This window comes from Dipodomys merriami, unplaced genomic scaffold, assembly GCF_024711535.1.
Source record: "Dipodomys merriami isolate MVZ:Mamm:240054 unplaced genomic scaffold, mDipMer1.0.p SCAF_81, whole genome shotgun sequence".
In the NCBI taxonomy this organism is placed as follows: domain Eukaryota; kingdom Metazoa; phylum Chordata; class Mammalia; order Rodentia; family Heteromyidae; genus Dipodomys; species Dipodomys merriami.
The window spans coordinates 4,071,534-4,088,079 of record NW_027206413.1 but is presented as its reverse complement, the minus strand read 5'-3'; the positions used below and the strand labels follow the sequence as shown (position 1 = coordinate 4,088,079).

At 46.7% G+C, this 16,546-nt stretch overlaps 1 protein-coding gene across 4 annotated transcripts in view; it reads right to left on the bottom strand.

Annotated features, from left to right (window-relative positions):
* The window catches only part of LOC138819717 (sorting nexin-24), a 100,967-nt gene that overhangs the window by 42,387 nt on the left and 42,034 nt on the right, over positions 1–16,546 (bottom strand). For all 4 annotated transcript variants that reach the window (XM_070011258.1, XM_070011259.1, XM_070011257.1 and 1 more), the window contains 2 exons: positions 10,078–10,161; positions 3,355–3,459 (listed from right to left, as the gene is read on the bottom strand). In XM_070011258.1, coding sequence (XP_069867359.1) covers positions 3,355–3,459; positions 10,078–10,161 — 189 coding nt within the window. The remainder of the gene's footprint in view (positions 1–3,354; positions 3,460–10,077; positions 10,162–16,546) is intronic.

Sequence of the window (16,546 nt, the reverse complement as noted above, 5' to 3'; positions counted from 1 at the left end):
TTAGCTCCAGCCTCAGGACCGTCTCAGCCTTTCCAGGCCCTTGGGAAAGTCACTCCACTTAGAAAAGGAGGGCCGTGTTCTTCTTTCTTAAAAATTACCTTGAAGTAGTTGTACAAAGGGTGTCCGACTCCGCACACATAACGATTTGTGAGTGCAATCATTTGATCAATGCCATTTCTTCCAAGGTTTTCCAGGCACTAGCTGTCTGCCTCTCTGTGCACCCCGGAACACTCCCTGTGTCTCAGGAGGAGCTCCCAGATTACCCCCCCCACCCCCCCCCCCCCAGCTTTAGGAATTAGGCTTCAGCTGACCACAGTGCACTGGGATGCAGACAAACCTCTTTCTTTGCCCATTCGAGTGGAAGAGACCCTGCCCTTCCCCTGGCATCCAGGTGAAGCTCACCCGGCACACAGCAAGAGAAATGGATAAAATAACTGGGATCACTTGTGGTTGGTCACCGGCAGGACCCTGAGTGCCTGGCAGTGCTTATCACAAAGAAGGCTGACAGGTGCTCACAAGAGCTGTCAGTGTAGTGAAATGGGGTCTTGCTAACTTTCTACCCGGGCTGACCTTGAACTGAGGATCCTCCTGATCTCTGCCTCGGGAGTAGCTGGGATTACAGATGAGAGCAGCCAGACCCAGCTCTAGCTATCATATTGAATACTTCAGTCCTCAGACTCAAGCAATGACACCCGTGTCAGGATTTTGCATTCCACTTGAGATGACTAAAGCAGTCATGTTCATCCCGCCTGCAGACAGAGCCAGGTAGAGAAGGGAGAGAAGAATGTTCCTGAACTCACCCCGCCCTCCTTGATCTCAGCGGGGAACTCGGAGGATGTGGAATTGGATGTTAAAGGCGCAGCAGGAAGCCAGCTCTCTACCCTGCAACCACATCTTTCAAACCCGATTTCTGCGAGTAGAAAATTCTAAGCTCAATTTGAGTGTCACCACAAACTCTTCTGCGGGCTTTTGATTGTACCCACACATTCATGTCCAAAGTACAAACAAACTCACAGTGTTTACACTGAGTCCTAATGGAAGTCATGTGTCAAACCCCAGCGTGGGGGTGGGGAGGAGACCGCTGGCTTCGGAACGAGGGCGAGAGCGCAAGATATACAATATCTGTGGAAAATCTGGCTTACGAATGCAAACGCATTGTTTACCTGTTGGGTTTAATTATGAAGAACATGCACTGGGAGCCTTTGCCTGCAATTTCCGAAGTCTGCTTTGGGGGGCTTTCGGTTTGTCTCTTGCTCTGAAGTGTGGCCTGAAGCTATGGAAGTCTAGCTGCATCCACAGAATCTCCAGGAACACGGCCACACACGCGCCCTGTGATTTGCGGTCCCTTTGGGCGGAGCTCCCTCTGGCCCCCTGAGTTCAGTGAAGGTGGATGGGCAGAGACCGCTGCCAGTCCTCAGAGCAAAGCTATCCTTGCTGCCTGGACGCTGCAAGGACCCGGATGAAGGCAAGCAGCAGGGATTGAGTGCTGTGACTTTGCCACCAGAGACTCGCTGTGCAGCCAGCCTCTTCCCACCGTCAAGCATCCCTGGCGGCTCAGCCAACCACCCACAGAAGCTCTGCGGAAACAGCAAACTAGCTTCACGCAGCCACCACTGCCCTCATACAAAGAACCCACCCTTCAGCTCACCACAGACCACCACGAAGACTTCAAAGGCAGTGTACCCATCCGTAATCCTTGCCATTCAGGAGGCGAGAGCTGAGGATCAAGATTCGAAGCCAGCCCAGAGGCAAAGTCCAGGAGGCTCTTATCTCCAACAGACTAGCAAAAAGCCAGAAATGAAGGTGTGGCTCAAGTGGCAGAGCATCACGCTTCAGTGAAAACACCACCCTAAACTCCAGCCCCAGTGCCGGCACGAACACACCATAAAGAGACATTAAAGGAAGACACAGTCCTGGTCCGCACGCCTCTGATGTGAGCGTGACAATTTTAGAAGGTCGAGTCGAATCGGAAGCTCTTTGATAAAGTTACCTCTTCTCGCCTCCCTTCTGCCCTTTTTTTTTTTTTTTTATTTTGTCGGTCATGGGGCTTGATCTCTGGGCCTGGGCGCTGTCCCTCAGCTCTTCTGCTCAAGGCTAGCGCTCTACCACTTGAGCCACAGCGCCACTTCTGGTTTTCTGGTGATTTATTGGAGATGAGTCTCACACACTTTCCTGCCTGGGCTGGCTTTGAACTGCGATTCTCAGACCTCAGCCTCCTGAGTAGCTAGGATGACAGGCATGAGCCACGGGCACCCAGCTTTTCTTCTTTCTTTTGCAAGTACTGGGATTTAAACTTAGGGCCTTGAGCTTTCTTGCTCAGAGCTGGTAGTTTACCACTTGAACAACACCTCCAGCCCAGCCTTTTGTTGGTTAATTAGAGATGGAGTCTCATGGACTTATGGCTAAGCTGGCCTCCAACAGCAATCCTCTGGATCTCAGCCTCCTGAGTGGTGAGGATTATGGGCGTAAGCCACTGTACCTAGCTCCAGCTATCCTTTTCTGAGAGGTGAAGCCTCTCCCGCCCCTGCCCTGCGCACCTCACGTTCACAGGTCCCTTCTCGAGTGCGCTGGGACAGGACACCGCAGGGCCTGCGTAGCTACAGCCTGCACACAGTCCTTGCACTACGGGCTTCAGGCGTTCAGAGGCAAAGAGCCCACATGCTTCCTACTCTTCCCCTTGCTTTGTCGTCACCTGACAGATCGGCTCTGTCTCCTGGCACTCAGGCAGTTCTGCTGGGACAGAGCCTTCGAAGGCCGTCTATTTTCAGTGAAGAGGGCCTTGCAGCAGGGACCCGATGACGCACACATTCTCAATGGGATCCACAGACCTGCTCCTCCCACTAATCAACCAGCCCCGAACAAAGTTGCTTTTCCACAAACCAAAGTACTCTGTAGAGCTGAACTGAAAGATGGACGGATCCTCTCTATGTAAGCTTTTCCTTCTATACCCAGCTGTCAGTTCCCCCAGGCAGTCTTTACATGGTACTTAATAACAGCTAAACGATCAAGCCAATCATATATTTGTAATTTTAAATACCTTCATCTTAACTGAGTGCCCATGGCTCAGATCCATAATCTGAGAACTGCTGCTCCAAGCCAACCTGGGCAAAAAGCTAGAAGTGGAGCTACGGCTCAAATGGTAGAGCACCAGCCTGGAGAAGAAAAACTAAAGAACAAGGCAGGCCCCAGGCCCCAAGTTCTGACCCCAGTACTAGCACCCAAAAAAAAGTCCTTCATTTTAATTCAGAACTGCTAGTCGCTGGGTATGTTTTATATGACACTCATCTGTCTTGAGAAAAAGGAGTATGATATGATTATGTAAGCAATATGATATTAATTAAGGATGCATCTTACCTGTAAGTAGGTCTCCAAACCTTGTCGCCGTTGCTCCAAGACTTTTGGTACCCAGTTTCTAACATGCTTAGAAGGGATTTCTGGAGTTTTTATACATTTCTTAAGCTATAAAGGAGAGAGAAGGGGGGGGTCTATTAATTTTAATGACATTATTTGGTAGGAAAAAAAAGGTCAATAAAAGAAAGTAAACCATTGTTATACCCCATGGGGGGGGGGAGAAACAGAACAATTATACTGACATACTGTCAAAAATTCTCTACTTAGATGTTTCAAGAAAAGAGTTGGTGTTTTGGTATTTACTGGTATTGACATTCCAAAACAAAATTATTTTTACAAAAATTAAATATTGAACACAGGAGAGAAAACTATAAGAAGCTAAGAAACAAATTCTTTACTTTTAATAAAATTATTTGGGGTAAGCTTCATGACAGGAGCCTAGAATCCCAGCGCTTGGGAGGCAGACGTAAATTCAGTACAACAAAATCCTGTTTGAAGTCTTTTTTTAGATAAAAAATCCTACTCTAGGCTAGGTGCTGGTGGCTCATGACTGTAATCCTAGAGACCCAAGAGGCTAAGATCTGAGGATAAAAGTTCAGAGCCAGCCCAGGCAGGAAAGTCTGTGAGACTGTTATCTCCAATTAGCCAGCAAAAGGCCAGAAGTGGAGGTGTGGCTCAGGTGTCAGTGTCAGCCTTGAGCAAAAATCCTGAGACAGCACACGCCCTGAGTTCAAGCCCCAGTACACACACACACACACACACACACACACACACACACACACACACACACACACACACACACACACACACACACACACACACACACACACGGGAAGACTATGTCACTGTTGCTTTTATTTTGATTTAAAAAAAAATCCCATTCCAGGTTGACTGGCATGAGACAGGATTGTATGCAAGTGTCTTAATCAAAGCGTGGGGCTAGCAGGAGGAATTCAAATGGTGTAACTCCTTAGAAAAGTGAACTCACAGTCCAACGAAATGAATACCAGAAAACTAGTTCTCAAAAGATGGGAGGGGTTAGGGAAGGGAGGAATGAGGGGAGGAAGGAAGACAGGAAGTGGGGAAGAATACAGTTATGATATTCAATGGAAAGTCTACGAAATTACAAGAACTGGGGGGGCGGTGAACGTGGGGTTGGGAGATTGGAGGAGAATGATGAAAGGGGTGACACCAATCAAGATGCGCTGCATTCCCAGACTGAGCTGTTGAATGGTAACTCCATTGGTCCTTACTTAAAGATAATTTAACACATAACTTCAAAACGCTAAAGTGTGTTTTCTCTCAGATGCAGAAGTTAGATGTAAATACATGGGGGCGTGATAAATGATATGGACTCTAAACATTCACACTCAGTGAGACCAAAGGAGGATACACTTAGGGAAGGGACACAAAGGCACCGTGCCTCTGTCTGTGCCTGTGATTATATTAGGTAGTATTTATGGAAATGGCCTCCAGGAAACGGAAACAAGAGGTTTTATCCTTTGTTTTTGCTTTCCTTTTGTTCTGTTTGTTCATTTGTCAATCTTTGGGAGTGTAAGGGGGGCACAGAAATGGAGGGACAAAGGGTGAAGAGATGCAGTAGTGACACTCAGCGTACACCACGTTGAAAATGAACTCCACAACTTGTGGGTGGGGGTGGGAGGGAAACACTGGAAGAGAGCGAGGGGAGGGTAACATCGTTCAACAAGAAATGAGCTCCACCTGACTTATGTAACTGTAACCTCTCTGTGCGTTACCTTTAAAAGAACGATCAAAAATAAAAATTGGGAAAAAATAAACTAGCAAAAACAGCAACTGTCTTCAATGTGTAAGGAAGCTGAGCGGCTACTATAAGCCACAGGCCACTTGTTACATAAGGGAGTCAGTGGTTCTGTTTGGAGATTTAAGTGGACCATGTGCCCATGCGCCGGAGTGGAGAGGAGGAAGCAGGCACATGGGGTCTGTGTGCGGGGCGTCTGCGTATCTCGGGAGCGTTGAGAAGCCAAGAGCTCACCGAGCTCAAGGAGCCGGGTTTCTGCAGAGCGGCCTGGCTGCGGGTGGCAGGCCGGAGGCCTGTGCATCTCCAAGCTCAGGCCTGGCACACTGCTGCTTCCACAGGGCCGCTGCCATGTGAGGGGCCCTGGGGTGGCCTTGGGGGGCCGAGGGCTGTCACGGTCATGGGCCAGCAATCAAAGTGACGGCGGGAGGTGTGGCTCAGCTGGTAGAGCGCCGGCCTGAGCCAGGGGCAGCATGTCAGCCCCGAGTTCAAGCCCTGGCACCAACACAAAACACACGGAAACGCCTTTGGACAACCACTTGAAGGTGATAAAGAAAAAACATCAAGGGGAACATTAAAAAAAAAAGCCTTCGCCAGGTGCTGGTGGCTCACGCCTGTAATCCTAGCTACTCAGGAGGCTGAGATCTGAGGATCGCGGTTCAAAGCCAGCCCGGGCAGGGAGACCGTGAGACTCCTATCTCCAATAAACCACCAGAAAACCGGAAGTGGCGCTGTAGCTCAAGTGGTAGAGCGCTCGCCTTGAGCTGAAGAGCTGAGGGACAGCGCCCAGGCCCAGAGTTCAAGCCCCACGGCCGACCAAAAAAAAAAAAAGCCTTCTTCCCAACGACTGAAACGCAATGTTATCTTCTTTTTGAAAATTAAAAAGAAATCAACTCCATAATCTGTCTCCTCTCCTGTGATTCCTTTTTTTTTTTTTTTTTTTTTCTGTCTTGAAGCTGCAACCCCAGAACCCGGGAAGCTTTTCCCCTTTTCTTCCCATTGAGGACACTGGAGGAAGGGGAGGTGAGCGGGGCTGTGACACGGTGGAGGTGAGTAATGGATGGCTGCAGATGAGACAAACCCCAGACAATGCATTTCCAGCAGGGCTCAGCTGCGTCCAAGATAAATACCCCTCTGCCACCCGAACACATGATTAACTTTCCCGCCATGCGGAGGCCAGGCAAGGGGCCCTTCTGAGCCACGCAGATAATAGCAGATCCCATGATACCCTCACAAACCCCCTTCCCTGAACTTGCCCCGTGCAGACCCGCCTGCCCAGAAAGGATCAGAAATACCTACCTCCAGCCCAGCCCTGAGAAGAACAGAAAAGCACCAAGTCTAAAGAAATAGGCATTTGGGGGTAATATCTAACTCTCTGTGCCCCCCACCCCACAGTCAACCCTTGTTCTCTTGGGGATCTCTTCAGAAACAGAGCAAGGATGAGCAATCTTGGTCTGATGTCATCCAACAGTTTTCTGGATCTTTTTAAACGGAAGAACTTCATTGAACAGAAGAGAATGCACAACAGGACTCAAATCCCAAGAAGGCAGCTGGTGGTTCCCGCCTGTAATCCTAGCTACTCAGAAGGCTAAGATCTGAGGATTGCAGTTCAAAGCCAGCCCGGGCAGGCAAACCAAAGAGATTCACAGCTCTAATTGACCAACAAAAAGCCACAAGTGGAGAAGTGGTTCAAGTTTAGAGAGCCAGCCTTGAGCAAGAAAGCTAAAGGAATATGTGAGGTCTAAAGTTTAAGCCCCAGTACTAGCACAAAAACCAACAAAACACACACCCACAAAGGGTTTCCATGAAAAATTGTGAATAAGGGTGGATTTGCGGGGAAGGTTTCCTGCCTTGCATGAGACCAGGGCTTCTATAGGTACAGTGCTTTCTATCTACTGTCATTAACGATGGTAAATGACTTGGCTCTTGAAGGACCAGGACAACCGAAAATGCACGCGCACATGCGTGAGCGTGCACGCGCATGCACACACACACAGAGTATCAGCTGTGATGACTCACACCGATAGTTCCAGTTACTCAAGAGGATCAATGTTCAAGGCCAAAAAGTTCCCAAGACCCCTTCTCAAACCACAGGCGTGTGCAGAGGTGTGTGCCTGTTGTCCCAGTTCCACAGGGGTGGTAGTTCCAGGCCAGACTGGGCAAAAAAAAGCTGGAGAGACTCCATCTCCATTGAAGACGACCTGGGGCTATGTCTTATTCCAGCGAAGGCACGCAGTGTCACTAAGCCCGGCCTCAGCAAAATCTATCTCAAAAATACCCAGAGCCAAGAGAACTTGGAGGTATGGCTTAAGCGGTAGAGTCCCTGCCTCAAAAGCACAAAGTCCTAAGTTCAAACTCTAGTATTGCTTAAGAAAAGGTATCTTCTAATTCAACACAGAAAGGATAACTAGGACTGAATTATCCTAAGATCTAATTTTGAATTCTTACATGGAAATTTGTATTTGAAGTCGGATAGGAGTTCAAAGAAGAGAGACTAGGAACAAAGGAGCTAGCCCAAGAAGGAGAAACCGAAATGTTCTGGTTTGTTTGAACACATCAGAGCACAAATAGCACTCAGCCTAGCAGACACAGTGTGCAGGGTGAGAGACAAGAATGGCTGACACTCAGTGTTCTTAGGAGAAACAGTAACAACTGAGGCTAGTTTGTAAGGGGTTTCAGACAGACAAAATAAGGGTTGTGTTAGATGCTAGAGAACCCCCTGTCTGGAATCAAGGAGTTTGCTCACCAGGGGAAGAACATGGGATTTAATTAAGGATCTGACTGACACCCACAAGTCCCATCTAGAGAAATCCTAGCTACTCAGGAGGTTGAGATCTGGAGGATCAATATTTTCAAGCCAGGCAGAAAAGCCCTCAAGACCCCATCTCCAAAATAGTCAGCAAAAGGCAGTGCTGAAGGCATGAGTCGAGCAATAGAGCATTAGTTGAGCCAAGCATGTGACTCTTGAGATCAAGCTAGATAGGAAGGAAGGAAGGAAGGAAGGAAGGAAGGAAGGAAGGAAGGAAGGAAGGAAGGAAGGAAGGAAGGGAGGGAGGGAGGGAGGGAGGGAGGGAGGGAGGGAGGGAGGGATCTAAATCGTTCTGGGCCTGCATTCTCACAATGAGAAGGGGAAGTGAGAGAGGGCTGTGTGGACAGAAAGCTCTGTGAGGGGAGCTGCAGGTGGAGGGGATTACTCTGAGGATGCAGAGTAGCCAAGGCAGCAGGCCATCTCTGGCTGGGTTTTAAGGACTCGGAGAGAATGGAGATGAAATAGTGCGTTAGGAAAACTAGTCATCAGACAGGGATGGGCAAGAAGACAAGAATTAGAAATAATTAGAGCAATACTAACAGAAGGGAGAATGAAGCCTTGCATGGATGGCCTCACCTGTAACCCTAGTTGTATGGGAGGGAAGTTAGATGAGGAAGGTGGTTCAAGACAGTCTGTGATCTCCAATTAACCTCCAAAAAAGCCAGGAGGGGAGCTGTGGTTCAGGTGTTAAAGCGCTAACCTTGAGCAAAAAAGCTCAGAGACAGTGTCCAATTCAACCTATCACAATGGATAGGTAGGTAGGTAGGTAGGTAGGTAGGTAGGTAGGTAGGTAGGTAGGTAGGTAGATGGATAGAGTATACTTCTATACTAGAATGGCAGGAGCACTAACTGGAAAATCAAGTGGTACATATTACATACACATTAAAGAAATAAAACAGTAAAATCACTCACATGGGTAATTTTTTATGAGGTATCTCTAGTTATTAAAACAACTGCAGCGCCGTGACAATAATTTACAGCCCTCAAAAATTAAATGTTGGTAAAAGATTAAAAAGTATGCATTTCTCGCCATTAGTGGCCCTGTCTCTGAGCTTAGTTATCCTTTTGCATTTCTGTGTCTGCCATCTATGACTTTTAGCAAACAGCTTAGGGAGGAACGGGGGGTGGGGGGGAGGATGAAGGGGTGACATGATCAAGACACACTGCATTTGCGAGTGACACACTGAATGAAACCCTCTGCACAACTGCTTAAAGACCATACAGAGCCTAGAACTGAGCCATCCGTCATGACCGGGCTGAGCCACAGTCTCTTCTTCCTAGGTCCCCGGCCCCTGAAAATGAGCTCGTGGGTGTGATGCTTGCCAGGAACATGTAGGTTGAATTCCATTAGTGGTCATGTGTTTCCCCTGCCCGCTCTGGTTTGGTTTTGTTTTTAGTAAAGAACATGAAGTACACACTTGGGTAAAACAGGGTCTGATCTTTATTCTTTCTGACCCTCTGATTTCTAACACAATACACTGCAAATAGCACATACATCAGAGTTACATACATAAGCAATCTTTTTTTTTTTTTTGTCAGTCCTGGGGCCTGAACTCTGGGCCTGGGCGCTGTCCCTCAGCTCTTCAACTCAAGGCTAGTGCTCTACCACTTGAGCCACAGTGCCACTTCCGGCTTTTTCTGCTTGTGTGGTACTGAGGAATCGAACCCAGGGCCTTATGCATGCAAGGCAAACACTCTACCACTGGGCCACCTTCCCAGCTCCTATATAAGCAATCTTAACAGTAAGCCAACCTGCTCAGAAATGACACTCAACAGAGTGAAAGGTCATTTCAAAAGGAAATCTATGTCACAACAAAGAACCCATGCAGATTGGGTACTAGTGGCTCATACCCATAATCCTAGCTACTCAGGAGGCTGAGATCTGAGGATTGTAGTTTGAAGCCAGCCTGGGCAGGAAAGTCTGTGAGGTTCTTGTCGCTAATTAAGCACCAAAATTCTGAAAGTGGAGCTGTGGTTCAAGTGGCAAAGCATCAGCCTTGAATGAAAAAGCTAAGATCCTGAGTTAAAGCCCCAGTGCCAGTACCAAAAATGCTCTTAGAACCACAGACTGGAGTCTTCGCATGCATTACACATGTCACATACAGAAAAGAGAGGAAAAAAACCAAAATACAAAGTTTACCTTTTTGTGCAAGGCATGAAATTCACTGTACCTCTTCTCCACAAAATGTTTTCTTCCATTCATGAATACTTCTATCTTAAACACCTAAAACAAAATTAAAGCGAGATTAATTCTACTGGTTCAGAACCTTCCACTGTCTGATGGGGTAAGTTTGTGACCATGATATATTTCATCGCTCTAATTACAGCAGCTGATTCTCCCCAACCCTGAAGGCTCAGGAGACCTTGGCCCAACAGCGCTGATTAATGAGCACTGGAACCAAATGAATGAGCATGCCGGACAGGGTGTGGATGGGAGAGACGGTAGAGCAGCCCCCGTCCAGAGCCAGCGCCTGCACGGGCCCTCACCACGGCGATTTCAGTCCAGGTAGCGCCGTATCATCTGCCCAGCGATCATGCAAATACAACAGCAGCTAGGTTAATTTCCCCTAACCTGCATATTCATCTCTAGTCACCGCTGGGCTGATGGGGTAGTTTGCAACACAGAGGACCTGGAGTAAGGCTCATTTTCCCCCAGTGACATGAGTGACAGCTTGAGTCTCTACCTCCAGGAGGTTGAAAGGCCACATGAAAGGGCTCTAATTAGTAGGCACTAACATGACATTTTCTTGATTCTTGGGGTCAGTGGGTCAAGACTGGGAAGAGGGGATGAGAAATATTGTGAAATGCTCATGAAAATATAATGTTTGGGTCGGGTCAGGGGAAGCCTAGCAGGTGCTCTGTTGTTGCAAGCGCTGATATGTGATCCAGTGTTGCTGAGAATTTGTAAATAGCACGATGAACGAAAAAGTACTGGATTATTTGCTAAACTGAATTTCTTGTGTTCCTCCGCCCACTGCTACTAGGGGAGCAGAAAGGTGTGTGTGTGTGTGTGTGTGTGTGTGTGTGTGTGTGTGTGTGTGTGTGTGTGTGTGAAAGAGAGAGAGAGAGAGAGAGAGAGAGAGAGAGAGAGAGAGAGAGAGAGGGAGAGACAGAGACAGAGACAGAGACAGAGAGAGATTTGATTACTTGAGTTGGGGTCTGTAACTACGCTGATCTGTAACTTGATATGAAGCCCAGCATAGCTCTGAACACATGGTTCTCCTTCTCAGCCTTACAGATCTGCCTCACTGTGCTTTTCTAATTCTTTTTTTTTTTCTTTGTGCTGGTCCTAGGGCTTGAACTCAATGCTGTCCCTGAGGTTTTTCTTTCTTTTGCTCAAGGCTAGCACTCCACCACTTGAGCCACAACTCCACTTTCAGGTTTTTGGTGGTTAACTAGAGGTAGACTTTCCTGTCTGGGCTGGCTTTGAACCTTGATCTTCAGCTCTCAGCCTCCTGAGTAGCAAGCATTACCAGTTCATTGGTGTCCTAATGTTCTGTTTTATTGTCCTTTTAGAAAAGAAAAAAAAAACTAACTGTAGATAAAGATGATAGAACATCAAAGTGGAGAAAACGTGGTTACTCTGCATAAGAACTATAGAAGTAAGAACTACTACCAAATGGAGAAAGGAAACAATTTTACTACCAGAATAGCTCCCTCTGGCTAATCATTCCTGTCTTATACATAAATATATCTATAGCAGAAGACCAGAAATCATCATCAAACATAAAGCCTGTTTGTATATTTATACTTCTTTAAATTATAAACACTCCACTTCAAGCCTCAGTTTTAAATCAGTAGGGAACATTTATCAATTTAATCAATGTTTTTATATTGCTTTAAAAATCTACTTTTCATTGGTGTATTAATGAAAAATATTTTCTTCTAAAAATATATACAGTGGAAAGCTATGAAGTGAGTTCTTCTGATCAAAATATACTCTATGAGCTGAGCAATGGTGGTTCACATCTGTAATCCTAGCTACTCAGGAGGCTGAGATCGGAGGATATGGTTCAAAGCCAGCCCGGGCAGGAAAGTGTGTATGACTCATCTCCAATGAACCACAGAAAAGCAGAAGTGGAGCTGTGGCTCACAGAAGTAGAGCACTAGTCTTGAGTGAAAGAGCTCAGGGATAGTGTGCCCAGGCCCTGAGTTAAAGCCTCATGACCACCACCTCTCTCCCTCTTTCTCTCTCTCTCTCCCTCTCCCTCTCCCTCTCTCTCCCCCTCCCTCTCTCTTTCTCTCTGTCTCTCTCTCCATAGATAGATAGATAGATGGATAGATATAGATATCACACACCTATCTCAACTATTTTTGAGGGGAGAAAAGTTTACTAATTCTTCTTCTTCAAGACCCTAGCCAGAAATGGAATCAGGCAAACAGAGAAGCACCGGATGCAGCCCAGCCTGGCCATGGGCTGGGCTGGACGTGGCCGGGGAGTGGGCTACAGAGCCTCCCTTTGGTGTCAGGGCCTCATCCTTTCAACCAGCACCAGGAACAATGAAAGCGGCGTCCATCTCCTGAGCTGAATGGGAAATACGTCCTAGGTCTGGTGCCGTGAGGCTGCATCCCAAAGCCAGCACTTTAACTGGCAGGTTTGCCGCAGAATCCAGAAGAGGAAAAGAATGGCTAGAGAGGCTCAGACTCTGGGGCGCTCCTCCGCTGCCCTTAGAAACCCACAATTTTAAGTCGAGTCATTTATTTACTTTTTGGGCTGGGGCTGGGGCTGGGGCTTGAACTCAGAGCCTCTTACTTTCACTTGGCTTTTTTGCTCCAGTTTGGCACTCTACAACTTGACTACTTCCAGCTTTGGGAGACAGGGGTCTCTCAGACTTTCCTGCGAGGACTGGCTTCAAACTGCAATCCTCAGATCTCAGCCTCTGGATTAGCGGCAATTACAGGTGTGAACCAATGGAGCCCAGCGTAGAAATTTGAGTTCTTAAGAAACTATTTACACAGAAATACAAATGTAAATAGAGAGACAAAGGGTGAACCAATGCAGCAGTGGTACTCACTAGACACTATGTTGCAAATAATGAACTACACAACTTGTGTGTAGGCATGGGAGAAAAATTGGGGGAGAGTGAGGGAAGGGTGACATTGTCAAAAAAGAAATACACTCATTATCTGACTGTAACCCTCTGACTGTAACCTGACTGTAACCAAACTGTAACCCTCTGTACATCACCATTATAATAACATCAAAAATGATTTAAAAAAGAAAATACTTAGCCTGGCGCCGGTGGCTCACGCCTGTAATCCTAGCTACTCAGGAGGCTGAGATCTGAGGACTGTGGTTCAAAGCCAGCCTGGGCAAAGGAAGTCTGCTCTTATCTCCAATGAACCACCAGAAAATTAGAAGTGGCACTGTGGTTCAAGCAGCAGAGCATTTGCTTTGAGCTGAAGAGCTCAGAGACAGCACCCATGCCTAGAGTTCAAGTCCTATGACAGACAAAAAAGAAAATATTTACCAAGGTTTTGCTCTCTTGGAATATGCTTGGAGGCAAAATGATGATATTCATTTACTCTGATCTTTTCATCACCTACCCTATGGCTTGACCTAGCTCAAGTTGTCTCTGGTCTATCACCGAAGTAACATGATGAGCCCTGTCCCCGAAGGGTTTACACTCGAGTACGGGGGCAGCAAAGGACGAATGTAGAAAATAAACAGGAGCATGAGTGCAGATGAGGAGGAGGGAGCCGGGTACGAGAACTGGCGCACTGGGGGAGATGGCGGCCTCCATGCAAGGCCCAGCACACAGCATGCAGAAGACTGTGATGCAGTGGGAAATGGTGTCCCAGCACAGCCCACGGGTCTCTCGTGTTTCCCAACTTAAGTTAAGCCACTTAAAAAACACATATACACACACACACACACTGCGCAGCTGTGCAGCTTTAAATACTAAGTTTATTTATCAAAAAAGTTTACAATTTTGAGTATCAAACCAATTATGTCTTCTTCCAGATCTAGACAATGGAAGCCTCCCCGGGAGAAAGGCGGGCGTTCAGGGCGAGGCCAGGCATGCTTCACCAGCAGCTGCTTTGGGAGCAGCCTTTCTGAGCCCAAATGGAAGCGGCTGGAGAGAGAGGAAAAGGCCACTCCAAAAGCCCTTGTATTGATTTCTTTTACCCCAAACAGAGAGACTTCCTAGTTAATAGGATATATCATAATCACGTAATTTGTCTGACTGCTTTAAAAGAACAATGAATTCAAGAAAAGCTGTTCACTGGCAAAAATATAACTACTTTGCAGAGGGTTTTTGTTTTGTTTTGTTCATTGTTGTTCTTATGGGCTGCTTTTCCTTGGTAATATGACACATGTGTTCTCCATAGAGAAAGTAGAAATGTTCCCAGGAGCCTGTGCCAAGTCTAAAGTAACTGACATTGAAAACTCACGCTGCCCTAGCACAGGCCGGACGGCTTTCCATTCAGCCTTCCCTCTAGGATTAATGTCTTAGAAATTCACAGGAAAATCACCTGTGAAAATCAGGTATGACCCCCCCCCCATCACTCACACATACACACAGAGTCCACATAAACAGAGCGTAACTGAATCTTGGGGCATGTGTTCCCCATGATGAGTGATGCACAGACTTGCACTTTTTGATGAAGTAAAAAAGGTCACAGAATAGCGAATTAATGCCTCCAAAAGTGATTAGTATTTCGTCATTTCTTGTATGTATGTATGTACGTATGCATGCATGTATGTATGTATATGCTAGCACTAGGACTGGAACTCTAGGCCCGGGCACTGCCCCTTAGCTTTTTCTGCTCAAGGCTGATGCTGTACCCCTTGGGCCACAGCTCTACTTCCAGCTTTTTGCTGACAGCCTTCACTGCCCAGACTGCCTTCAAACCATAATCTTCAGCTCTGAGCTTTCTGAGCAGCTAAGTTGCTGGTGTGAAGCACAGTGCTGGGTCCCCATTCCTTCTTAATGTCCAAAGTATTCAAATGTCCAGAGTGGCTGCTGAAGATTTACAGACTAAGCTTTACAGCATCATTCCAACATGAACACAAAACCACTACTACCCTACAGAGGCAGGCTGCTTGTTGCTCAGAGATAAAGTCCAGCAAATTCAAATAGAGCTGATGTGGGGGAAGAAAAGGTCCATGAGACCTACTAAGGAATTACTCTGAAGATACGTACAAAGAATAGAAATGGAGCTGGGTGTCCGTGGCTCGGACCTGCACGCCTAGCTACCCAGGTGGCTGAAATTTGCTGATTGAGATTCAAAACCAGCCTGGGCAGACAAATCCAAGAGACTCTTAACCAGTAAAAAAGCTAAAAGTGCAGGAGTTGCTCAAGTGGCAGAATTCCAGCCTTGAACAAAAAAGCTAAGGGATAACACTCAGGTCCTAAATTTAATCCCCAGAACAGACATACAAAGCAAGCAAGCAAGCAAACAAATATAAAATAAAGACCAAAAGAGACTACCAACTTGACTTCTCTAGTTTCTGGATATTTCCTTTTGCTTCATCCTACCACCAAATAGTGTAAGCAAACAGACTTAGCCAATGAGTATTATTAAAAGATTCGGTTCAGCCAGGTGCAGGTGATTTACGCCTGTCATCCCAGCTACTCAGAAGGCTGAGATCTGAGGATTGTGGTTCAAAGTCAGCCCAGGCAGGAAAGTCCATGAGACTCTTAGCTCCAATTTACCACCAAAAAGCTGTAAGTGGAGCTGTGGCTCAAGTGGTAGAGCACCATTGAACTAAAAAAGCAGCACCCAGGCCCTGAGTTCAAGTCCCAGTCCCAGCACACACATGTACACACACACACACACACACACAAACCCACAAAACAACAAAACCCTTCAGATCCCTGATGATGTGACACACAAAACCAGGCCCAGATAACGGTCTTCTCCTCGAATTGTTGGAAGCTTGTGATAAAACTGCACACAGGAAGCTGGGTGCCAGTGGCTCACGCCTGTCATCCTAGCTATTCGGAAGCTGAGATCTGAGGATCACAGTTCAAAGCCAGCCAGAGCAGGAACGTCCCTCAGACTCTTAACTCCAATGAACCACCAGAAAACCGGAAGTGGCGCTGTGGCTCAAGTGGTAGAGCTCTTGCCTTGAGCTGAAGAGCTGAGGGACAGCGCCCAGGCCCAAGCCCTAGGACGGACCAAAAAAAAACAAAAACAAAAACAAACAAACAAACAAAAAACAACCAACTGCACACAGGAAGTGTTTGTTGAGCGCTGATATATATGTAGTCTAAGGCCAGGGTCTGACCTGAAGAGACACTGGGGCTTAGCGAGCCTACTTGACTTTGTTTTGGCTACCAAGAAAAAATACATTTCATCTGACAGATGAGGAAAAATCAGAGTGGTTATTTTATCCAATTAAAATTATGATATCAACTATTTCCTAATACCAAAGCAACACTCACTTAATCTACTATTGGAATACCTCTCAAAACATTTCCTGTGATACAATGAACCTAAAATGATCAACTTTCTGGCCCGATCAACACTGCAGAACTCCTCTGGCTTCTGTCTGATTGCAACACATGACCCCCAAATGAGTTCGGTACTTTTGCTTATTCAAAGATATTCCCACTTCATTAACAAAATTCTTTATTTTCTACTTCTTTGTTAGCACCTAG